Here is a 26,917-nt window from a genome sequence, read left to right as displayed (position 1 = left end):
GGTTAAGTGAAGTTGTCAGGCTCAGAGACAAAGGATGTGTGTTTTCTCCCATATGTGGAAGTTGGATCTAATTTATAAATACATATGTGTAAATATATACAAGGTCATATACATATGTACACCAATGTATTAACTAGAGTATGATATATGCTGATCAAAGGGAGTATTTGCTTATAGAGGAGAATTTCAATGGTGTCACTCCTTTGAACAACTAACTTAGAGTCTAACAAAATGAATAGCAGGAAGCTGATTCTGGAGCTGGGGTCGAGGGAAAGGGATGAAGTCAAGGGGAGATGGACTGACAAGTGGGAGAATACAAGTCATAATATTCAATGTATGACTGTGAACATGGAACTAGGAAAATGAAGGGGATAGGTGAGGCTGGGAGAGATGGGGAGAATGATTAAAAAAAAGGGTGACAGTAAGTTAATGCAGTGACATAACTGGCATGTTGAATTGAATCCCCACGGTACAGCTATTGGAAGATAAAAATAATAATAAAAACCTTAGAGTTTTGCTTAAAAGTAATAACAGTCTAAAAAACCCTGTTTATTTTTCTCTATAGAATGCAGGCACTAGGCTGAGCAGTGACTCTTGCTTTTCACAATGATTTGGAAGGCCTAGGCCCATGTCTACTTTAGTCTGCTTTAACCTTTTGGGTGTCTCCTCATTGTTGGTTTATAGCAACCCTCAACACCATCAAGACTAAAAAAGAAAAAATCCACATACTTCAAGACAGTAATTTACTCACAAAGTAAACACACCTCCAACTTTATTAATAACCAACATTTTTTATTAGAGCAGATACAGTTGTGAAAACTGTACATTATACATTTTGGTTTCAAGGATTATAAATAAAGGAACTCACAGGTAGGGAGTTCTTTTTCACAGCAAGAAACTTTAAATAAACAAAGTCATGTTTTTATGAAGTACATTGGCAGACTTCATGTGCTGTCCAAAATGTAGAGTGCAGTATAACAACCCATTAGAAAGAGCCATCATGTAAAATACAGCTGTGCACAGTTTAGAAAAATACCAACAATTTGAGCTTTGTTTTAAAAAAGCTTATAAATCATACATATATTTATAAATGGAACCAACATGCTCATTTTATAAACATATCTTAGTTATCTGTTACCCATTATTTCCAAGGCATTACAATGTTTTAAATAAACTTATAAGATCAAATATTTTATTTTCTTAAAAAAAATCCACTTTCCCAGCATAAGGAGCTACGGCGTAAGGGAAGAGCAGTGAGGGGTGCGGAGACTGACATGGGAGCATAAGTTTGTTCTTGGGTAAAAATGTACTTCCTAAATTGAAAAGTGAAAGCAAAAATGTAAAAAATAAATATACAAGTTGTAAATTTTTCACTTGCTCTCCTTCTGCCTTCTGCTTTTTTTCCATATTGGTCATAGCCAGGATTCTCAAACATAGTGTACTTCTGCAAAAAACACCACTGAGTTTCTACCCTGCAGGTAAAAAGGCACACAGTGTACACCTGTGCGGCTGTGGGAATTCAGTGAGCTGGCCCTGCTGCATTAAAAGATAGCTTACTTAACAAGGTAAAAAGAATTTGATTAAACCATGCAAATCATAAATCGTAAGGAAGACCTCCCCCTCCACAATGCAGTGTCTTAAAGAGACTTGACACAAACTTTTCCTCCCCGATTTCTTTTTAAGTTACTACTTTTATAATGACCATGTAGTTTCTCCTAAGTAAGCATGCTTCTGAGTCATAAAGGATAAATTATAAAACAGCAAAAAAAGATCAGAATATGTCAGAACAACAGAGGATTGCAAAAGACCAAATATATTGAAAATAAAAACGTCTAAGCTTTTAAAATTCCAAATGAAATAACAAAAGGACTTTGAAAAACACAGAAGGCAGAAAATTGAGGAGCAGTGATTTTAACAAAGCCTTTGCTACCTGAAAGTATCAACAAAAAATTAAGTTGGGAACAAGAACGAAAACAAAAAAGAGCAGTTATTAATAGCATCTTGCTTAACTTTCATGGGAATTAACATAGCCACTGAAAGATTTTATTTGGTTGTAAAGTACGTCAGCAATGAAACTGAATCCTTTAAATACTGATTACTGCAATCCATGCAACATTTTCACTATCATTCTTAGAATTCTGGTGTCTTTCAGCTTTTAAATTTTAGCACCTCCTCAGTGCATAAAAATCCATCTCAGTCCTGTTAAAATATTTAAAATTACCTTCAGCTTGCTAAATTTTAAAGATAGCCTCTTTTAGGTTGAGGAAGAATAAATGACATGAAAAATGATGTACGGCTATGAAAACAAACACATTTCCATTAGCATCTTGTTGGTTCTTTTCCTTGAGATGTGACCTGTGTGTGCTGTCCCGCCAGGACTGCAGGTGGTAGATGAGTATCCATCATATTTAAATAAACGGCAAAAATGAGCAGAGTCGTGCACAAGCAAACGAAATGTTCTCTCCCGGAACATTCCAGGGGATGTTAAAGCAGCAGGTCATGGCATAAGACTGGTGAGTGATGCTGCTACCTAGTTCTTCTAATGAGCTAGGAGTGAGTGTTGGAACCAAGTCCACAGCAACACAATCCTCCGACCGCATTCCTCGGGCAGTCGTTTCCCCAGCTCCCTACTAAAAACGTCAGATGGTAAAATAGTAAGGCAGCTGTTGACTTCCATCAAAAAAAAAAAAATTGCAGCTCCATACATTTCCAGTTTAGTCACACTCTGCTGGGACAGATGGAGTAGCTGATGCCAAGAACTTCGCTGGATGGGGCTGCTTCAGCAGATTTTAAAAAAGAATGATTATTAAGTTTTGCTCTCCAACATGGCTGCTTGCTTCAGCTCCCAGAGGACCCCAAAGCCACAAAGCATTCCCGGGGGGAACTGAACAGGTCCTCTGGCTGAATTTTCCAAGTTTCATCTCTCTTGCGATCCCATCCTAATTCCAAGCCTCCTTGCCTGTGTCTGTGCCATTTAAAGGGCTGAGGACACGTCGGCAGAACTGTGGGCTAACACCACTAGTTGTCATGACTTCACTGAAGGGTCAAAACAGTTATAGCATTCAGTAACTATGTGGAATCACATTCAGGCACAGCCAAAATTAAAGTGAAGGACAATATGTCATCATTAAAAAGAATGATAAATTCAAATACGAGAATAGAATGGTATTTATTCAAAATTTTTGTTTTGAAATTAAGGCTGTTCTTACCTTCTTTTCCTGATTCCGATCAAGTTAGAAAGTGCACAAAAAGAATGGCCAACCCGATATTCAGCAGCATGACAAGGACAATCATGACTGAATTAGGGCCCTGGAAGGGAAATAGAACAAAACAAACACAATATAATATATTACCAAAATAGACTGTCAGAACCAATTACCAAAAGTACAGGGAAACACATATGGCCAAACGGTAACAGCAGTTCCAAAAGGTAGAAATTAAAAATAGTAATGCTATGTTTAGATAGAGATGTTGCTGAACTTTCACTTAAAAATGAATCCAGTCCTGAATTAGGTTAAAAATACATTCAATACGAACTAACTAAAGGTTTTCAGGCTAGGTTGGGACCAACCCCTACAGCCCAGAGCTAGTGGGAATTAGACTTTATCTCAGACCACAAAAAGTGGTGTCCTCATCCTGGCAGATAGAAAAGAACAGTAAAAACAGAAGACAATGATGCCTCCAAGGAAAAACTTGAAATACGTTTCTCACTCTTGCTTCCTCCTGGGACTCTTTGGAGCTTGTAGGTGGAAACTGTAAGTGAGAAGCTAAACACTCTCAGAAGTCATTTTGTAAGGTCCAACTTTTCATTTCTCTAATCATAACCATCCCATTTCAGGAATCAAGTTATATTTAGCAAATTGTGGAATCCATTTTTGACAAATACCACTATAATAACTACTAGATAGCCCAAAGTCCTCAAACTTTTATTTGTTTAAACAAAGCTCATATGACCCATCTATTCTGACCTTGCCTGTGGAGAAGCCGTCATTATTTTACTAGCAATGCCAAGATCATATCTTTCTAATACAGTCTAACTCTTAAACAGCACTAGAAATATTCCAAACTGGATTTGAAACTTTATTGTGCTTACTTTACAAATGAGGAAAACAGTTATGTTATAGTTGGCCACCAAATAAGACTATGTTGGAATGTTATAAATGTACATTTTTAGTAGTGGGGGAAGAAGTGAGGAAGACTGGATTTGCCATTGGCCAAGAGGCTCATCTTTCAGGCCCAGAGCTGGAGTCATATCACTGACTGCGATTGATTGGCAAGATGAGGAGCAGAGAACCGAAATGATATAGTGTTGAGTTTAGTGTCTTAAGTGGAAGCAGAATCATACATGTTTCTGAAAGTCAACTTCAAAAGCTTAATGTGCCGGGCACTGGTGGCTTACATCTGTAATCCCAGCTACTCAGGAGGCTCAGATCTGAGGACCGAGGCTGGAAACCAGCCTGCAAAGGAAAGTCTGTGACACTCTTATCTCCAATTAACCACCAAAAAGCCAGAAGCAGACCTATGGCTCAAGTGGTAGAGCACAAACCTTGAGCAAAAAAGGTCAGGGGGATAGTAGCCAGGCTCTGAGTTCAAGCCCCAGGACTGGAAAACACACACACACACACACACACACACACACACACACACACACACACACACCTTAGTGTAGGGCTTCGATGTAGGCTCGGTGATAGAACCCTTGTCTGGCATGCCATGGCTCAGTCCCAGAAAAAGGAAGGAAACAAACGAAAACTTAGGCTGTGTTTCCATCATTACTTCCCATTTTATAAACTTTTAGAAGGTTCTGTGGATTTATACAAATCATTTAGAACTGTAGTATTCTGGGTTTAAGGATTATCTTGGAATGAATTTAGCAGCTTATCTTTCTGCAAGTTTTGGCCTGCATATCATTGTATTGATAACCTGGAATCAATGAATAATGAATGAGAGCTTTATTCAGGATGAAAATACTTATGTGTTTTCTACTGAACACATATACAAATTTATCCTGCATATATTCTAATACACACATATTTATCCTAGCATTGTAGCTCTACTTTTAAAACTATTTTTAAAGGTGACACGGTGGAGATGAGAGTAAAGCATCCATAAAAGGCTCAAACAGCAACCAGGTGAAAAATAAAAATGTAGGACGCTACGTTTAGGTGGCTGAAACCAAGTCATGACCTCTGTGGTTTTTTTTTTTTTTTTTTTTTTTTTTATACTGAAGCAGGCTATGGCGCAGAAAGCTTTAAGGTGAAGTCCCACAAATATGGCTGTGGTGGCCAATTATAGCTTAAAATAGCAAAATGAAAAAAAGTTCAGTCTTGCTTTTCCAGACTGACTGGGACAGGTGTCACGGGAGGTGGAGTTTAAGTCCAGATTAGAAGAAACTTTCAGGCAGTCAGTTAGAAAAACAAAACAGAAGAGATCAAAATATGGAAAGAAATTCTAGCTCAAGAAATTGATCATGTTTTTCCTTTTCATCAAGAGATAATCACTCATTTTAAATGTTTATGTAAATTTAAGTGCTCTAACTAAAGAGAAGGTTTAACTTTTTTTTTTTTTTTGCCAACTTTGATTATCTGTCTTTACCTTTTGTTTGGGGTGAGGTTCAAACTTGATCTCACTAGGGAAATTTTAGGATTTACAAATTCAAGAGAAAGATAGGGGAAAATCTCAAAACAAACCTGGAAGCTGCTATTAGTAATAATGGCTGAGAAAAAAGGCAGCCAATCTTCAGAAAGTGTTGAGATTCCTTATTGGAGAATTCTCAATTTTTCGACTAACTGACTAGGATCTAACAATGGCTATTTTGGCTCCTACCAGAGTTTAAAATGTCATTGTCATGTAGAATGTGTGCCACACGCAACCACTGCTTGTTGGGATCACAAATTTCTCAAGAAAGCTTATAGAGTCATCACGGAGGAAGCCTCCCTGTTCTTCTCATACTTACTCAATTTGTTCTATGTGTTAGTCTGTGTCCCAAAAGATATTCTGTATTTCCAGGGTGGTACTGTGGCTGGGCCAACTTTTTAGAATATTTATGAACTATTTATGCTTCAACTAGTATACATGGAAACAAACATCGTACTTATAGGCATTGCTTTGTAGCACTTACTTGGAGCTTGCACTGTGTTAAGAACTTCATGAGAATTATTTAATCTTCATAATTCCATTGGCTAGTGGCAGATGAGGAAACCAAAGGCACAGAGCAGTTGGCAAATGTGTTAAGCAGAATCATAAAGCTAGCAAGCAGTAGAGCTGGGATTTGAACCCAGGAGGTTTTGCACAAGACCCCAAGCTCTAGGCTATGATTGCCTCACTCACAGGAGCTCATTGACTATAAAATCACAGATCAAGTTGGTCATGGGCCGGACCTCCAAGAAGAGATCTGACTCACCTGGATTGCTTAGCTGCCCACCAAGACCACTGACTGATTTATTCTCGGTTTCTCTCAACTGTCTGATTTTGTGGGAAGGTGTCTATGAATTGAAACATATTGCTTGTAACTCTACCTGTGCACAGTGCCTTTCTAGCTCCACATTGTAGGCACTACTCTATTGTTTGGAGGCCATTCATTAACTACCTTTCTGAAGACTATGTCACTTCCTAACTCTCAGGGAAGAGAAGTGGAGGTCCATCCTCAGGAGCATGAAAGGCAGGCAGTTTTCTACTACGAGTAGTAGTAAGACAGTATTTTTACATGAAGGTGCAAGTCATTTTCTTTCCTGGAACTTTCCTCTCACACTCACAGGCAGCATGAGATCAGGGAGTCTCCAGAGCTGCTGGAGCACAAAGAGGAGCCCTGGAGACTGGCCTTCAGAGATGGCAGATGTTTAGCTTACTCTAAGAACCAGGAGGATTCTGCACATAAGTAAAACAGATGACGTTTTTCTAAATAAGGAGGCTGTGAATTTACCCACTATCTCCTATAGTACTGTTTTTTTTTTTTTTCTTCCAGTGCTTAGAATTGAACTCAGGGTCAAGTACTCATGAGGCAAGTGTTCTACCACTTAAGCCATGCCCCTGCTCTTTCATTTTTAGTTTGCTTTTCTAATAGGCTCTTGTACCTTATCTTGGATTGGTTTTAGACCACAATCCTCCTACTTTTGCCTTCAGTGTAGCTGAGATTGCAGAAGTGATTCACCACACTCAGCCCTAAGGTACTGTTTTAGAGAATCTTACCAGTATGAGCTAGGCAACAAGACTGTTTTTCCATCACAGACTAATGAGAAGGGCACTGAGACATATAATTCTCTATGACTTGGGGGAGCCAATTGAAGTCATTCAGTTACACCAGGGTGTAAACTTGACCTAGCATTGTTTGAATTCCCACCTGTAAATCAGGCAAACTGTTACTGCTATACACTTGAGGCTTTATGAAACTATACATGACGACTGTTAATGAGAAGTGATTATCACATTTAAAAGTTCAGGACTGATAATAATATCTGGCTACTGGTATATCCATGCTAAACTTTGTGTGTGTGTGTGTGTGAATCCTGGGGCTTGAACTCAGGGCTTAGGCACTGTTGCTGAGTTTCTTTTGCTCAAGGCTAATGCTCTACCACTTGAGTCACAGCTCCACTTCTGGCTTTTCCTTTTCCTTTTTGTTTTCAGTAGTTTATTGGACTTAAGAATATCACAGGCTTTCCTGCCCAGGATGGCTTGTGATGGCTTTGTGATTTTTTTTTTTTTTTGGCCAGTCCTGGGCCTTGGACTCAGGGCCTGAGCACTGTCCCTGGCTTCTTCCCGCTCAAGGCTAGCACTCTGCCACTTGAGCCACAGCGCCGCTTCTGACCGTTTTCTGTATATGTGGTGCTGGGGAATCGAACCCAGGGCCTCGTGTATCCGAGGCAGGCACGCTTGCCACTAGGCCATATCCTCAGCCCCCAGGATGGCTTTGAATAGTGATCCTCAGAGCTTAGCCTCCTGAGTAACTAGGATTACAGTTGTGAGCCATTGGCGCCAAGCTCATTTTTAAGAATGTACGCTAAAAAAAAAAAAGAACGAATGCTTATTGAATAGTGGAGAGTCTTATAAAATTAGTCTGTTTTGAACCATGCAGGTTGACTATTAGGAAGTTATTAGTCCAGATAATCTATAATTAGCTAATTAGCAAGATGAAAATTTGAGAAAAAAGGACTAGTATTTAATCAATACTAGCAAAAGAAACAAGCATAGGAGATTTTAAGCATTAGTTAATTCAAAAATGCATTTCACAAAAGGGGGGAATAAGGATAAGCAAGTATTTGCAAGTATTTGCAAGTATTTGCTATATGTTATATAGAAATTGAACTATGAGCTTGAAGGTAGCGAGGGGAGGGGGAAAATAGGAGAGAATGATGGAAGGGGTGGCAATCAGCAAGATACCTTATACTCATAACCTGACATATAGAATTGTACAACTTTGTACAGCTTTGTACAACTTTGCACAACTACTTAATAAAAAAAGATAAATTTAAATGTTTGATGCTAAGTGTAAACTTTCCTTTTTGACAGTTGAGGGGCTTGAACTCAGGGCGTGGGCGCCATCCTTGAGCCTCTTTATGCTCAACACTAGCACTCTATCTCTTTAAGTCACAGTGCCACTCCTGGTTTTTGAGTGGTTAATTGGAGGTAAGAGCCTCAATGGGACTTTTCTGGGCTGGCTTCAAACCTTGAACTTCAGCTAGGATTACAGGTGTGAGCTATGGGTGCCCGGCTTAGCTTAAAGTTTTTATTGGTGTGTGTGTGTGTGTGTGTGTGTGTGTGTGTGTGTGTGTGTGTGTGTGTGTGTGTTTTGGCAGTCCTAGGAATTGAACTCAGGGCCTCATGATTACTGGCAGGAGCTCTACCACCCCTAAGAGTAGGTTCCCCAAAGATGAACAGGAGCTGCCCTATAATATTGTTGGCCACGGTATTATGCATATTTCTGAAATTACTAGCATAACCAGATTAGTAGCATCCTATTTGTTAAGCTGTGTTTAATATTTAACCCCTCTATCTGAAGGCATAGGTGACCAAGTTGGTGGGTCAGTTAGTTGATTTGTATAATAAAAAGTCAGATTTTTAGAAACTATATGGACTATATAAATTCTGCAGAATTTGATAAAATATACTTCTACATATAAATTTCATGAAGTATACAGACATCAATAATTATACTAACAAATATCTTACATGTTCAAGACAAACTAGTAATGAGAAATAGCATCTAAAAGAACACTGAAATTCTGGAATCATTCTCATTCAGAAGGTACACAACTAAAGTAATTAAATTGTTGAAAGATGTCTCATTTGGAATGACAAATATTCTGGTAGTAAAGCTATCTAGTCAGGTAAAATCCAAGCTAAAATTTTGTGAGAAGATAGTTCATAACAGAATCTCCTAGCAGATAATTCCTTTTGTGTAAAGATGGTGGCGTGTGTGTGTGTGTGTGTGTGTGTGTGTGTGTGTGTGTGTGTAAGGATGACCCAGCACACCTCACTTCTAGAGGTCTGGGAGGCACTGGTCACAGGCTTCTTGTCGGGAGAGAGGAAGCTACCACAAAGCTCACTACAAAAGCTCACACAGGGGCTGGGAATATGGCCTAGTGGCAAGAGTGCTTGCCTCGTATACATGAGGCCCTGGGTTCGATTCCTCAGCACCCCATATACAGAAAATGGCCAGAAGTGGCGCTGTGGCTCAAGTGGCAGAGTGCTAGCCTTGAGCAAAAAAGAAGCCAGGGACAGTGCTCAGGCCCTGAGTTCATGGCCTAGGACTGGCCAAAAAAAAAAAAAAAAGCTCACACAGCTCTATATATCCATGAGCTGTCTTTGGCTCCTCAGGTTTTTCCTACCCAGTTTATGTATAAGGAGGGCAACTGAGTAGGCTCAGGACATCCAGCCTGGAGAGCTCTTTGCTGTCTCCAAGTGTAATCGTGTTATACTCTACCCTAAACACCCCTGTGCTCTACCAAGGCCTGGCTGTCACCACAATGCAGTCACCCCCAACCCTGAACAAAGCCAAGGGGAGAAAGGACAACACTTCTTGTGATACTTACTGAATTGGCTTCTTTTTCCAAAGAAGGGCATGGATCGTTGCTTGCTGGATTCTTTGGTATTGCAAGTTCAGACTTCTTTGCTTTTGGCTCAGCTTTGCTTTCTTTGGCAACTGCTTTTGTCACAGACTTAGGGGGACTCCACTTGTTAGGCGACGGCTTGTGTACCAGTGCTGAGGAAGAGTGGCTTGTTCCATCCTCATTCTCCTCTTCTGCGTGGTGTTGGGGGGCATTCAGTTTCACATAGTAGCCGTGATACTGAGAATGCAGCTCCCCATTACTGGGGTTGGGGACGTGGTGGCGGCCAGAGTATTTGGACACCATTGCTCCTGCCTCCTTTGAGGGGGCCTTCGACATCAAGGGCTTATTGACAATGGCTGTCACCTGCTCATCCACACTCCTTCTATCTTGACTAAGTCTTGCCCCTGAGCTGGGGTTTTGCTTCTTGGAGGGCCTCGGGGAGGAGGGCTGGGGAGAGTGGCTCTGTTTTGGACTGGCCTCAGGGGATCTGGGTGGTGTTGTGCCTTTGCGATAAAAATGAGGAGATTCCTTTGGTGTGGGTGGCTTTTCTGGTACCTTTTCTTCAGGATTTTCTTTAGAGTCGGCACCCTCCTGATATCTTTGTTTGATGTAATCAGGGCCTGGAAAAAAAATTAAAGTACAAGGAAAGGATGATGATAAAAAGGTGTAAAGCCTTGTTTGTATGTTAGATGTCTTTTTTGTGTGTGAAATGATATTAACTGAGAAAACACATTTACAAAGACTTGATTAAGTGTGAGTACATTTCTCCAATGGAGAGATTATTTACTGCAGAAAGGTGCTTTTAAGTTCACACAGACCACTATTTATAGTTTTGACAGCCATCAATGTTCAGCAGTTCTAATTTTCCTAATAATTATATTGTTCCTGAATATCAGCAGAATACTGAGTGGAGTTGGCAAATGACATAAGTTTATCCAAATAATGTTGAGTAACTAAAACATAGAAGGCAGACACTTGTGCAAAGAAGCTGTACATAGATGACATTGACTAGACTAGATAGATGACATTGACATTGACTAGAAAACCTTCTGTAGTTCAGTTACTTCTCTGTAGTCTACTCACAGCTCTGACAATCAGATTTGCCTGCAGTGTTTAGGACAAAGCAGTTGTCTGGCTCTGTGGTCTCAGGATTCTTATGTTTTTTAAATATATTTCAGGGTTGCTGGTAAATGACTCTATTTTTTTTTTTTTTTGCCAGTCCTGGGGCTTGAACTCAGGGCCTGGGCATGGTCCCTGAACTTTTGCTCAAGGCTAACACTCTGCCATTTGAGCCACAGTGCCACTTCTGGCTTTTTCTGTTTATGTGGTACTGAGGAATCGAACCTAGGGCTTCATGCATGGTAGGCAAGCACTCTACCACTAAGCCACATTCTCAGCCCATGATCCTATTTTTTATAACTAGAACTTTATTTTTTGTTTTTTTTTTTCAGAGTGACTCTGCTGCATAACTATGTTACAGGAGTGAGATATAACGGAGTGTATGTGGCAAGATGGCACAGGCTGTGAGGACTGAAGCATAGTGCCAGTGGTCAGAGAGAGACCAGTGTGGGGCCCTGAGTCAGCTCTCCAAGGCAGTGGATTAGCCTCAGCCTTGTCCCACAAGCAAGTCACAGGCACACTGGCTACCATTCTACCTATCAGCCACTTCCCAACTCATGAGGTGCAGTTGAGGTCACATAGCACAGCTGGCCACCTTCTCATAAAGGGGCAGGAACTGACACATTAGCTCTCAACTACACCTGGGAGAAACTACCATAATCATTTTGCTTGGAGAGGTGACCGGCTCTTGTTCACACCACAGCACTGTGTGCTCATAGTGCCTTTTCTGCCTTCAGCCCCACTCCAGGTGATTTCCTATGGTATCCAGCTAGAGGGGTTTGAAAGCATGCAAAATTTACATGTTGAGATGTGGACCCTCTACCAGTCTTACCTGACTACTTCTGGTAGAAAATGGCTCCTAGGTGACATAGTCATGTGTCAAATGAATAAACCAGGGAAGTACACAGCTGGATTTTTTTTCAAGAATAAATGCATTTTAAACAAGACATTTAAAGTGGGGCAGAGGACAGAAGTTTCTCTGGACTAGAAGACTTCTCTGGAAGGCACATGCTGTGCCTGCTACTTGGTCTGGGTAGTAATGTGTGCTAGCAACATGGTGCCAGCCACATAAAACTGATAAGATGCAGTGGTTCACTGAGAGGATCCGCCAGAATGTTGCCAGGGAGGGAAGCCTTGACAAGTGTTCATAGTGTTGCATGAAGCCACCATTTCTGAGACCCTATCTGTGAATCTAATGGCAGCTTTGTCCCTCCTGGAGACTGACATAGGGAAGAACTCAGATGCAAGTCACATGCTCCAAGACATGCCATACAGTATGAAATGACAGTCAGCACCATTCACTGACACCAAGGCAAGTTGTCCAAGTTGGCACAAAGGCTCTGGACAAACAATGGCAGATGGTAGCACCAAGGAATTTGGTTTGAATTTCAAGGTAAGTCTCAATAGGTTGGCTGTGGGCAGTGTTCCCAAAACAAATGTCTATAAAGGGCTGGGTGTGGCCTTAACCCTGTAATTCTAATGACTTTGGAGGCAAGAATTGAGAGATTTCAATTTGAGGCCTTCCCAGGCATAAAAGTTTTCCAGACTCTATCTCTATCAACGAATAGGTGCATTAGTTTTTGTGTTTGTTATCCCACCTATAATGGAAGCATAAGGAGGAAGATCATAGCCTGGGTCAGAGTGGGCATCCTGAAAGACCCTCCCTTGAAAATAACCAATGTACAAAGGGGCTGGCATCTTAGCTCAAGTGGTAAGGTACCTGCCTCATAAGTTCTGAGTGAAATCCCCAGGATGGGCCCAAGTAAGCCAAAGCCAAAACAAATGTCTACTGGAGTAGTGCTTTACTAAATGTTTAATAGTGGCAGCAGGAGTCACTAAGTAATAATAATAATTTTCTCTACAGGCTGCCAATCAGGGAAAGAGGACCCAATTAAAAGATTCTAAAAGGCGATACAACTTGTAGCAAAGCCACTTTTGTAATCCATATGGAAAAAATGCCACTCTCCATTGGACCTTCCATCCCATCTGTAACAATGCCACCATGCCAGTGAACACAACACTGTACTCAGTGTGAGCCACAGCACATCCATTCCCAGGCCCTGCACTTGTCTGGCCCTCAGTCCACATTTGTGAAAGGAATACTGGGAGCAAATAGTAATAACAAGCAAACTCACGTATCACCAATTTTATATGTCCTAGTATATTATTCACTTCTCCTTTTTCATGAATAAGTATATTCAGAATTTTTGGTCTGGAAGGCGAACCTGCAGCTCATCACTCCTAAATGCTTTATTCCTCCATGTTGATGATAGGCACAGACATTTATTTACAAATTAAAGATACACTTTGATCTTTAAGGACTTCTAATTCATGCCAGAAATGCAAGCTTAGTTAACATGGAATAACCTAAAGGCTTCACTTCCACCTTAAATCATCTAAATGCCGCGCGTGAGCACATGCCTGCTTCAGCAGAGGAAGACAAAGCTTGTTGAGCTGTTGCCTAGAGAAGCAGGTTGGCTCTCTCCCAAGAGGGCTCAAAGTAATAAATTCACCATGTTCCAAGTCAGTGTTTCAGTTTCTTTAACCCATGCTCAGACCACTGATGAATGCATAATTTTAATTCCCTATTTAATAGCACCTGAAATTAAAGACAAACTAAAATCTTGATGGAAAGAAAAGGAGCCAGGCATATAGTTTCCCAGTCGTCCAGTTCTTTAATCCCTTCTACTTCTCAGCTTCATCTGGACTTCCTTGTTCAGAAACTTGATTTTGTAGTATTTGGATGTAGCCCCACTGCTTGGGGGCATTACCCATATCCAAAGCTCACAAGACTGATGAAGGCCTATCCATTAGTTCACAGAGAGCAGTGTAAATATCACACAGGCCACAAGACCCACGCTGACACCACCAGTACACACTCTCCCTGCAGGCTTGCCACCATAAATTACTGGTGAATGTGGAATCAGAACAAGGAGCATGAGATGAATCAACTAGGTAATGGCATCAGGTTGAGCTAACATGATGCGTCCATTTCCTCAGTCATGATGATCTTGCCAATAGTGCCATTCACCACTGGCCACAGTATCCTGCCCTATAATAGAAATGTCCTTGCCAAGCCACTGCAATACTCTCAGGTTTTGGCTCAGGCTTCTCCTCCTCTGGACATGCTCTGGATACACACTGCCAAGTTTTGCCTCTGTGACTCATTTTTCTTCTATACTTCTCGGGTGACCCAATCCTTTTTAGATGTTTTCATATTCCCAGTCATGTTACAAGGAACTCCTGCAGTCTTTATAGCCTTGAGATCATGGAGGATCACATGACCAATTTCAAGTTTACCCATCAGGGAGCAAAGTTCTAAATTCTCAAGGAGAGGGAGGGCACACCAACTGCAATTTCAGTTTCTCTGTGTGTATGCAATTATGTACACACACATTCCCATATATCCCATTTGTAAGCATTTTATTATTAACTCCTTGGAAGGGTTAAATTCCACTAATTTAACCCATAGAGCACTTAATAGCCTCCATGTCTGTTTTATTTTCCCTCTGAATTTGTAAATGAAGTGTAAATGATATATGTTTAAATTAAAGGCATAAGGATTGAATTAAGATGGTCAGTATGTGAAAATACTGCCAGTTCCTGAAAATAGGTAACTTAGCATGAGAACATTCGAAATGCAAGCCATGACAGACACACTTTTATCTAGGGTTAAGGCATATGCACTACACACAAAGGCAACACTTGTAACTGAGGTATGTAAATGAAGTGAGGAGAAGTACTTGAAAGCCCAGCTAGCAAATGTCTCTCTGATTTGATCACCCTGTAAAGGCAGAGTGGAAAGCATGAGCCATGGTCCCTTGAGAAGATCCACAATACTCAGTAAGAAAGGCCTTCTATACAGCCGCTGAAGGAAGTGCTGGCTTTGGGTCAAAGGGGATTGCAGCTTTCCCTCCCTGCGGCCCTAGCCTCAAAGAGACCCACTGTCATCTCATGCTACTGGGATGTATTCATTACTGATGGACAACTTGCTTATATGAAGCTAATTTTGCTAAGAAAGGGTGGAATTACATTTTCCCACAATATTTCTTTCCCTTCAAATACATGTACATCATAAAAGGCTTTACCATTTAGTCTGGGAAACTAAGATGACCTCTGTATCATTTACCTGTGACTAGCACCTAGTGGAAGTCTAGAGGGACTCTATACCCTAGCAGAATGAACAACAGAACCAAGAATTAGCATCTGCAGACAATGGCAAGTCTGTTCATTGGTAGAGCAACTCAAACTCACTGCCTCCTGACTGTCCAGCTTGTCCTTGTGACAGCATCACTGGGGAGCACAGGGCAGCCCCCCATTTCCCACTCACTCACTCTTCTGTAACTCTTACACCCTAGAAGGGGTAATTCATCAAGGTACTTAGGAAGTACGACTTCATTTCACACCATAAAAATTGCTTTGATTAGAGGTTAGTGCAAACAAACGCAGAGTCTCCTTCCAAACAAACAACCCCCCCCCACACATGCATGAGAGGATTTAAATCCCATCAAAGACCGAAAACAGATGCACATGAAAGAAAATACCCATTATGACCAGTTTTTTCCCTTGACATAGAACTCTTGGAAAAGATCACTCTGTAACACCATACCTAAGCACCAGCGACCCAACTGTGCCCCTCTTGCTTTTTTGGTGTTAAGTCTTTGCCTGACACTGTAAATCCTAGACCTTTAAAATCTATGTGTCATTCCCCCCTATTCCTCCCTCATTTAGTACAGTGATGTTTCTAGATTTTCTGTAGCTCTTGGCATTTGTTACACCTTGCTTTATTGTAACAAGTACTTGAAAAGCATGACTACATACTTTGGTCTGCAATGTATGGGCAGGAGAAAAGCTTTTGTATGTTTGCCTTGAGTCATTCTTTCCTGCAGGTCACTTTATAGTCATCTGAACACCAAGGAAGGAGCCAGACAGAAGACTGGACCAGACATCAATGACCCTAACTGTAACAAGGGCTCAGCTGACCAATCGTGAAGCAACGTGCTATCAGACACCATTGCTGCTGACACTTAAGACCAAATCCCAAGTATAACATACTCATGAATAGATCACAAACCTTCATAAACCTACAGAGGTTTCAGCCAACTACTTATGTGCATATTTTGCTCCTGTCCCTAATTCTTTGTCTATTTAAACCTCTGTAGGTTTGCATACAGTCATGAATAGATCATGACTAATTTGAAGATGACTGAAGATGTAATGATATGCTGGCTTCCTGTACCATGTATGTGCCATGTAATAAATCTATCTCTGCCCTTTACCATATCTCTTAACATGTCCTACAGGGGCAGGTGCCATATCTTGAGATACAGGACCTCTGGAGTCTGGGGTCTAAAACCCTGGTTTCATTATCTGTGCTTTAGGATTCAGAGTCATGCTGTAGCTCCATTTACTTTTTCCAGGAAACCAAACACATACTGAACACCAAACTGTGCAGGGTGCTTAGCTAGCTATCAAAATTTACTAATATAAGGCTAGAAATGTGGCTTAGTGGAAGAGTGCTTGCCTAGCATGCATGAAGCCCTGGCTTCAATTCCTCGATACACATAAACAGAAAAAGCCAGAAGTAGTGCTGTGGCTCAAGTAGTAAAGTGCTAGCCTTCAGCAAAAGCAGCTCAGGACAGTGCCCGGGCCCTGAGTTCAAGCCCCAGGACTGACACACAAAAGAAATAAAGTTTACGAATATAATAAAAATCATCATGGAGAAGTTCTTTATTAAGGAAATAGAATTTTTTATGGGGCATGGAGATAGTAAGGTTTGAACGCAGGGATTTGTGCTTGCTAGGTAGATGCTGTACCACTTAAGCCATGCTCCAAGCCTGAAATAGAATTTTTTTTTCCCATAGAAACTTGGTGCATTCATTTTGGTTTCTTCTCTCAGAAATCTTTTGAATGCAACTGTTAGGAAGATAATGATGTATGTAATAAGGTGACTATAGCTGCTTTGAGAAAAGTATCCATCATCACAGAGTGAGGTGGCAGCAGTGTACTGGGAAAGAACTATGAGGTGAATTAAATATGTACACTTACTGTAAATAGTTTTGATTGCCACTTGGCAACATTTCTGAGACACGTAATGAATGCATATTATTTGATGAACTTGTCTCTTTCATTTCTTCCATTATGGAATTTATTTTTGGGTTAATTTGTGCAGAGTAAGTGATTCGCTGTGTTATCAACTAACCATACTTCTTTAATGTTCAGATATATATTTTTTAAAAACTCATAGTACTTGCTGGTTCTTCTCTTGCTGCTAATACTAAGTGCCTCTGAGTTTGGGATTGTCACAGAAGTCATACTGTCACTAAGATAATTTTAAGAATCAGATACTTCTTTTTTAGAGATCTTGGCTCAAAGTTTGCTGATCATATGTAGTTGGGGACAGGGCAGTTTGGAAGGTAATGAGATGGGAAAGTGGCACAGGCAGGGAGATTCTCTGGACATAATTCAAATCCCCATTGCTGGCATTCAGATTATTACAATATTCTCCCACTTATTTGTCGGGGTGGTACTGCTGAGATTCATAAAACACCTTTAAAGGAGAAGGAAAAGAAAACCAAGTCAATGTTCCAACCACTCTAATCTAAAAGCTGTTTTACCTGGTTGGTAGAAATCAGGCGACAGCTCCCTGGCCACAGCTCTCGCGATATCGCATTCCTGGCGGGCGGCCACTGCAGCCTGGTCAGCAGCGTCAGCTTTTGCTCTGGCATGTGCAGTCCTGCATGGGCACAAAAGGGCCAGTCAGCAAAGGCAGCACCTTATTAATTACACATGGGTAAGCAAACTTGGATCTGGGAAATGTTCATCCTGATCAGGGTCTGACCCCAGCAATAGGAACTCTCAGGGTGGTATCCCTGTGAGACTTCAATGATGACAACAGAGGTGAAACCACCTGAAAGACTCTCAGTTCTTCCAAGGAAAACGATGAGAAATCTCTGTGCTGCCTGATGCGATTTCTGGCTGACAAAAGCACTGGATCAACTCAACTGCTCACTGTGGTTGGCATTCATCCCTGAAACTAGTGAAAGTAGACTTTGAGCATAAAGTTAATGTAGTGTTCTTGGATTGACATTGAAATCAATATGAGTGAAACCAACATGAGTATCTGATGACTAAAAGTCTGCCTACTATTAAATTGGTAAAATGGTTCTTTAGGGGAAAAATGTTAAACTGTTACTGGAAAAGCTTGTCAATTCCTATGGTGTAAATACTCCCATCATGGCCAAATTCAGGCTCTTAGTGTGATGGGACTGTGTGTTGCTGGGAGGAGTTATGCATGATTGGCTCTCATCTGCCTGCTTGGGAGGGTTAGCAAAGAGCCCATTTAGTTGATTTCAGTATGGGTCCTCTATGAGATTCAAAGGAGTGAGTATTGGAGTATTCCATTCCCTCTCTGGTTTATCCTCACACATGGAAATCTTAACTTTCTAGAGGGCTGGGGAAAAAATGGTGGTGAAAAGAATCAAGCTTCTTATGGACTTACCGATGTCCACCAGCCCAAGAATAGAGGATTGGCGGTTTGACAAAGCACTGGAGGTATTCATTTCCAACACAGGAAAGGCCTTGTCCAGTTAATCTTTAGATGGTGAATACTGGCACTTATTTTGTATCACCATGTCAACTTTCTATCATATTATTATCAGTAACAGGCAGGGCTATAGCAGTAAAAAGTTAAAGAAAGTCTGAAACAAGTATACACATTTATCTCAGAGACAAGAGAAAGGAAGAATCAGGAAATGGTTCTGGGCTCCTGCTGGTCTTGGGGATAAACAGGTGGCCGTGGGAGGAAGCCAGAAGGCCCAACTCCCAGGACCAGACTGCAGAAGGAAAAAAAAAAAAGGGAAGCGGGAGTCTGAACTAAGGCATGGGGCTAGCTAGTACGAAAAGCCATTCTCAGATTGCTTTCTTCAACCACCTCCTCTCTTACTGTGTGCTCATGGTCTGTCTCACTAGAGGCTAGACACATTAGAATATATGACTCATAGAGATTTGGATTCCTTCCTTCCTTCCTTCCTTCCTTCCTTCCTTCCTTCCTTCCTTCCTTCCTTCCTTCCTTCCTTCCTTCCTTCCTTCCTTCCTTCCCTCCCTCCCTTCCCTCTCTCCCTCCCTCCCTCCTTCTCTCCCTCTCTCCTTCCCTTCTTATCTTTTCTTTTTTGAGATGAGGTCTCACAATGTATTTCAGGATGACCTCAAACTGGCTGTGTAGCCTAAGATGGCCTTGACCTCAAATCTTCCTGTTTCAACACCCTAAGGGCTTGGATTTCAGGTCTGTGCCATTATGCCTGACTCTGAGATTGGGATTTTTAACATTTGTACCTTTGCTATAAATCTCAATGCCTACACTAAATAAATGCCCATAGCATGTACTGAGGATCTACTTTATGAGTAAAGAAACAAATGATACTTTCTTAGGAAGTTACTTAAAATAAGTGGGATAGAAAACTATGGACAATAGAAAGAACAGTGGCTGTCAAATATTCATGCTAAGGGTTCAGGGTACAAGTAGGAAAGGAGAGGAGGTAGAAGAGAGGGCATCCTTAGTGGAGTAAAACGACTCTGTGTGAACATGTAGTAGGGGATAGCTTAATGTTAGGTATTTGTCAAAATCCACAGACAGCACAATATGGCGTGGGTCCTGATGTAAATGATGGAAATTAATATTAATGAACCAGTATTAGTTCATTAATATCTGTTGGTAGTGCCAGACAGGGGAAGCTGTGTGTGGGACTAGGGTGGGGAGAAGAGATATATACGGAAATTCTCTGTACTTTCTGGATAGTTTTTCTGGCAACTAAAACTGCTCTAAAAAATAATCTATTAATTAAAAGTGAGTAGATTAAGTTCTAAACATCCAAATAGTTATTCTGAATCATGCAGGGTATTTCCAATTATTTCTTTCTATGGCTATTATAAAACATGAAATGGAATATGTCAAAAGGCTAAGGGAATGTATTCCTAAGCAATTGCTGTAGTGATGGTGTCCTGCCATCCCTGTTGATGAGGTTCTTGAGGTTCATGTGCTGTGCCCAAGAATCAGCAGATTCCCTCTGTGAATGTTCTTTTGGTTTTTCAGAACCTCAACTCCCTCTTTCTCTCTCTTTTGCTGAGGACAACTTTTCCTTTTATCTGCTATTCTTAGCTAGAGCCCAATTATGTCTAGGTATCATAATTAATGAAGCCTTAACAGGGGAGCCACTCTGCCTAATAAGATGTCACCTTCTAGCCCTTTAAAAAACCTACAAAACTGTCCAATACAACAGCAACCTCCCCCCACCCCATATAGGCTAACAAAACAGCAGTATCCTCTCCATCATGTTATACAACATGCTGATCTTTCTCGCAAATATATTTCGGAAGCCCAGAATCAAGGAAGTTTCACTTGCCACTTTTGAATGTAACCCTTTACTTTTCTACTTGTACTTTATTATAAGACCCAATTCAGTGACACCACCTTCCCATCTAGCCCTCTTCCAGGTGTCAGGGCTTCTACACAGGTGGCTGATGTGCCCAAAGCACATCCAAGTCTAAACCCAGAGGTTGTGCAAAGCTTCTAGTGGATGTGATTTGGGAAGTGAAAACCAGAAGCCTACTCTAAATTCGGTACCAGCAGCCTCAAGGGGCCATAGCTACTGCTATGTCTAGATTTGGGCCAGATGTAACCTGGCTTGCCTTTGACTCATGTCAGTGAATGTATATGTTCAAACACCAGGCCCAACTCCAGGGATACACAGGAACCTTTCAGTTAGTTAGTTGCTAAGATGCTTTGTTGCTTTTGGGGTGGGGGAGGGGCTACATTAGTCAGTGTGGGGTGATCAGCTGAAATCACTCAATATGGATACCCATCTACTACAGCCAGTCATAGGGAAAATGTACACACCTCAAATTAGTATGATGCCCCCAATACCCATCTCAGTCACTCAAAAGACAGCTGACTTTTCCAAGCCTTTGGCTCCTTAAGAACCTCCACACATCACCATCATATATATATTTCCCCCCATTGAAGACAATAAGCAGTGAATGAGAAGCAATTCCTTTCACTGTGGCATGAGCTGCTAATGGTCTTTCAGGGCTCTGTTTTCACCAATAAACCAGTATGCAGAGAGAGTGTGCAGGCAAGGCCAGGAGCACCATGCTAAGCTGAAGAGGCTCATGTGGTCAGCTAGGCTCACTGAGAAGCTACTGGACCCATTCCTGGACATAGCCCATCAAAGTTAGCAGTGCACAGCCGCCCTAATGACCAGAACTTCTGAATAATCTTCCTGGGCATCATTTGTATTTAAGACCATCGTTACAACTGACATTTTAAACTTGATGAGTAAATTCTCCTCTCCTCCCCTCTTCTCCTTCCTCTCTTTCCTTTTCTCTCTCCTCTCTTCTCCCGTTCGCTGCCCTCTCCTCTTTTTGAACTGAGTTAAAGCTTCATGAGTTCTTAAGTCACTTTACTCAGAAGAAACAAATGAACTTTCCCTAATTTTTCTTTTTGGGTATATATTTTAAGAAGCAGCACACTCAGTTTTTCTTAAACTTAATAATGCTTTCATGAAGTGCTTATTCAACATTATACTGAACATACGCAGTACTGCTCCCCTGACAAGGGATGCGGGTGTGTACATGTCTACCCCACCTCCTGGCTTTTGGTTTTTCTTCTATCTGCCTGACACTGCTGAAGAAGAATTTAATCTAGAATGCACTATGATTCTGCTGAAGGTAGAACTGCACCAAATATTTACAGTTTGCTACTTTTTTTTTTAAACATGCAGCTTCTTCCTAACAACAAACTGCTTTTAAAATTTGCTGATTTTAGTCTTTTAAAATTTGTTAGATATTAAGCAAAGCTTACTATACAGTTCTTAAAAACTTGATGGCAGAGGCTATCACCAATAATCAAGTCAGTTCAGGGTCTTTCTTTGTGATTTGCTTTGATATGTAAGTATTTGAAGAAAATCATTATTAGGAAATTTTAACTATAAGAACAATTGGCATGTGAAAAACCAAATCTGAGCTGATGGCAATATCAGTCTGTTGATTGCTCAAGCCAAGAAGTGTCAGTCATTCTAATGGCACACAACTGTCAGTTGTGTGACACCTCCACTGTCAGTTCATGCAGGTGGCACTAACTACCCTCAGGATATATTTTTCAATGCAAATACTTCTTGATCACATCATTCTGGCTCAGGTCTCATTGCCATCATTAATTATACCAAGGTTACTGCAAAGGTACACCTGGCCTCTCTGCCTCTTGATCATTTGGCCTGCCATTCTCTTTCCCTCTAGTTACTTTTAGAAATGCCTGAAAATAAACCAGAAATTCTTTCCTAGGTTATGGTATCATGGGCAATAACCTGCAAAAGATATGATTTGTTAGCCTTCCTTTTGGATTGTGACATTGCTCATTTATGTGAGACCTACATTTGAGAAAACCAATTATCTTGTGTAGACACAGATGCAGCCCTTTTTAAGAAGAAATTAGTCAGTGGAGAAAGAAACATGCTCTTGATAGGAACAAGACACAGTTAGCTCTATATACCTCTGAAAATCAAAGGCGTGATTTCTAAGTAACCTGCACTGGCTCTTCAGTCTTGATTTGGTTCTCTGTAAGACCACCCCAATAAGGCCCAGGTTATGCTCTTCAAGCTAAGGAAAATGCAGGACCCTTAGATATCTTCCTAGTCTCTTTTAGTCTTTCATAAATACATTAACTGTCATGGCTGATGAAGAATGGACGATTCTCTAAAATTCTACCCTCAATAAATCAAGTTTGGGTGTCCCTAACTTTCCTTTCTATTAATTTTCAAATGCTATTTTTTCCTCATAAATCCCCCCCCCCACACCTTTGAAAGACAAAACCTAGAATAATAACTTCAAGACTGGATTCTTGGGTTGGAGTATGGCTCAAATGGTAGCGTTTACCTAGCAAGCACAAGGTCTTGCATTCAGTCCCCAGTAGACTGAATTCTTAGGTTCTGGTTGACATCATCGTCAGTTAATCCTATTGATCACTGCAGGAGTTCAAGTCTTCCTTTCCTCTGAAAGTGATAGCAAGTTATTTAGATATAAAAAAGTACATAAGAAACCTAAAATTAGGATTAAAGTTGGGTATTTGATGTTTTGCACATGTATTAGTAAACAGGTTTTGAAAGCATTCAGAGTCAGGGAGTAGGTCAAGACCTAACTGAGCCAAAAATGGCTCTTATCAATGAGATCCAAAGGTAAACCACATTACTTTATCACAGAAATGCTTTCACAGAACTTGTAGTAAGTATCAAGAGGAGGAAGGAGGAACCAAGATCCATTTAAAGAATGTTTACATAGCTTTCATAAATCCACCCATTGTGTGTTACCATTGCTGTGTTTCTGAAGACTCAGGTGACACAAAGACTCAGGTGACACAATGCCCTTATTGTACAGAATCAGGAAAAAAATGGGTCTATGAAAACAAACTAGTTTGCTTCCTTGTACCAAATGGCCTGAGCTACATAATCTATTGTTTCTTTTCATGTTAAGGCTACCAGGAAACGTGGAGTAAGACGATTTTCAGTGTATGCATACTTTTCTTCTCCAACCACAGGGCTCTACCTCTAAACACTCAATGCTAGGATTACTATCATGTTTGTGACTCATCATCAGTGCTGCAAACACTTTCTGGAAACTGGCAGTATATTTAAACAAACCAGCCTATCTCCAAATCAATACACTCTGGTGTTCTTAAGTTTCCTTAACTTAGCCTATCTCAGTGTGTTAATGCTCAGCAGACAAATGCAATGATGGAGATCACGAGACTCTACTATGCATTCTCCTTTGTAAGGTTTTTCTTTTCTTTTTCCTTCTTCTCTATCTAGGACATTTTTCAAGCTTGGAAAGTTAAATTGTCATGCTTAAGTACTTTATAGACCTTATTCCTTAAGATCTGATCAAAATATAATTCTTTCAATTGTTAATCTAAGGTACATTTATCATCCTTGATTGGAACATACCAAATGTTATTTATGTGTTTCATTGGTGCTGGGAATTGAACCGAGAGCTTTGTGCATTTTAGACGAGTGCTGTATCTCTGGGACCATATACATATATATTTTTAAAATTTGAGGCAAGGGCTTTCTTCTATAGCCTGCTAGAACTCTAGGGATGCACTACCATTCCTAACTCACCTCCTAAGTGTTTTATAAAGCTTAGCAAAGAATTATAATTTCATTTTATTTATACATTGAGAGAAATATGATAATTTTTGAGATATTTTAGTTTTGAAATGATTTGAAGAAGAGTTAAAAGTATTAAAATTTAAGACTGAAAGGTCTCTTTAAAACTTAACCATTCTCAAGCCACTAAATAGGGAACAATATTTGTAAATCACATAGCAGAAAAGGATTAGTGTTTAGAATATCAAAATGCTCCAACAATTCAACAAGAAGCCTTATTAAAAACAAGCAAATGAGCTGAGTGCTGGTGGCTCATTCCTGCAACCATAGCTATTGAGGATGCTGAGATCTGAGGATCACATTTCAAAGCCAACCTGGGCAGGAAAGACTCTGAAACACTGTCCCCCCCCCAACCCCCAGTCCTGGGGTTTGAACTCTGGGCCTTGACACTGTCCCTGAGCCTCTCTGGGCTTAACCCTATAGTGCTCTACCATTTGAGCCACAGCACCACTTCTTCCTTTTTCTGTTTAATGTGGTACTGAGGAATTGAACCCCGGCCTTCATTCATGCTAGGCAAACACTCTAACACTAAGCCACATTCCCAGTCCCAAGTCTCTGAAACTCTTATTTCCAATGAATCACCAAAAGCCTGAAGTGGGGCTGTGGATCAAGTGGTAGAGTGCTAGCCTAGAGAAAAAACCCCCACAAAACCTCAGGGACAAATGTCCTTGCTGCAAGTTCAAGGCCCAGGACTGGCATACACACACAAAAAGGCAAATGATGTGAACAGACATTTCTTCAAAGAAAGGATATAGAAGTAGCCAGTAAGCACATGAAAAGATAGATATTCCTCATCACTAAACATAAGGGAAATGTACATGAAAACCACATTGACATACCACCTTCATGTTCATTAGGATGGCTACTATCCAAAGAACCCAGAAAATAACAAACATTGGCATGGTCATAGAGAAATTGGAACCTTTATTCAAGAATGTAAAGTATGGCTTCTGTGAAAACAGTGGTTCCTTATAAAGTTAAAAAATGGAATTATTGTATGACTCACCAGTTGGCTGCATACTCCAAAGATTTGAAAATAGGGTTTTAAGGAAGTATTTGCACAGCCTTCAGAGTAGCATTCTAATAGCCCAAGGTAGAAGCAACCCCAATATCAATGGATAAACAAAAAGTGGTATTTATATAATAATATAAATATATCATTAACCTTGAAAATGAGATTCTGATACATGCTACAGCAAGGATAAACAAGTTACAGAGAAATACCTACCTAGAGCAGTCAAATTGGTAGAGATAAAAAGCAGCAGGGTGGCTGGTGAGTTAGAGGGAGGGAGAATGGGAAAGGGTTGTTTAATAGGCAGAGCACTGTACTTGCACATGATGAGAAACTCCTGGTGATTGGCTGTATGACAATGTGAACAGACCTACACACTGAGCTGTATACTGTACACTGGTAAATTTTATGTCATGTGTATTTTTCAATTTAAAAGTAAACTGATGAACAAGAATTTACAAAGCATACTATGTCCAGAGGAAGTGAGGAGAAAAAGCCCAACGGGCTGTCTACTGAGAAGTTGCTATGCTAACTGCAGCTATACATGGTAAGAAGCTAAATGAGGGAGATAGCTGTAAATAAATCATGTTAGGAAAGTGTTAGAACTTGGAAATCTAAGGTCAGCCACTTCATGTCTGTTTAGCTAGCTCTTAAAGCCTGGTGTTAAGGATGTCTTCAAAAATATTACTGAAATGGGTACACACATAATGATAGGAATATTAGAGGTAACCTTAAGATTTCCAACTAGGTAGCTAGATGCATGGTTTCAGGTGTAGGTCCTGTTAGTAGGGTGAAGGTGACAATGAGACTGGTTTTAGACAAGTAGGATTTTACATGAAATACACATTTGTAGTTGGAAGTATAAGGCTATGATGTAAACTAAAGGTTTATGTTATAACAGAAGCATAAAACCATGAGGAACTCAATGAAAGGTGAACAAACACATTAAAAAAAAGGGATGGGGGGCAAGAAACAAAAACACAGGGTGCCAATAGCTCAAGTTTATAATCTTTGCTACTCAGGAAGCTGAGATCCAGAGATTTACATCCAAGCCAGCCTGGGCAGAAATGCCTTCTAGACTCCAAATTCACCAGCAAAAAGAGGTCTGGAGAAATAGCTCAAGTGGTAGAGCTCCAGCCAGGAAAACAAGCTGAGCATCTATGAGGCCCTGAGTTTAGGCTCCAGTATTGGCAAAACCAAGAAAGAAAACTGAGCAAAAAACTGAGGATCCAAACCAAAGTGTCATAGGAATCTGGTAGAATAAGTGACAATGAAACAGAAGTAGCAGTGCTCAGGGAGCTGGTGAACTTCTAACAGAATCCCTCAAGAGCTTTGTTCTTGGATAGATTGTGTCTCTCTCAGTAGTTATCTGGGCCAGGATTTTTTCTTTTTAAATTTTCTCCAGGTCAGCTGCATTTTTCTGAGTCTGAAGCTCATGTGTGTGTTGTTACTGGAGCAAATGCCGGTAAGACTCTGAGAAAGGAATGGTTTATTCATCCTGCCCTTTGCTGGGGAGAGGAAGGGAC

The 26,917-nt window shown here is 40.6% G+C and overlaps 1 protein-coding gene across 3 annotated transcripts in view; it reads right to left on the bottom strand.

Moving 5' to 3' along the window:
- Positions 1–769: 769 nt before the first annotated feature.
- Jph1 (junctophilin 1) overlaps positions 770–26,917 on the bottom strand; it is a 77,864-nt gene continuing 51,716 nt past the window's right edge. Inside the window, exons 3-6 of one of the 3 annotated variants that reach the window (XM_048359042.1) lie at positions 17,783–17,901; positions 10,029–10,666; positions 3,210–3,309; positions 770–3,036 (exon numbers count right to left, since the gene is read on the bottom strand). In XM_048359042.1, the coding sequence (XP_048214999.1) occupies positions 3,229–3,309; positions 10,029–10,666; positions 17,783–17,901 (838 nt within the window). In that variant the 3' untranslated portion in view covers positions 770–3,036; positions 3,210–3,228. The remainder of the gene's footprint in view (positions 3,037–3,209; positions 3,310–10,028; positions 10,667–17,782; positions 17,902–26,917) is intronic. The other 2 variants (XM_048359044.1, XM_048359043.1) reach the window with 2 other exon arrangements.

Source organism: Perognathus longimembris, chromosome 12, assembly GCF_023159225.1.
Source record: "Perognathus longimembris pacificus isolate PPM17 chromosome 12, ASM2315922v1, whole genome shotgun sequence".
Taxonomy (NCBI): Eukaryota; Metazoa; Chordata; class Mammalia; order Rodentia; family Heteromyidae; genus Perognathus; species Perognathus longimembris.
This window is presented reverse-complemented; position numbering and strand designations above follow the sequence as displayed.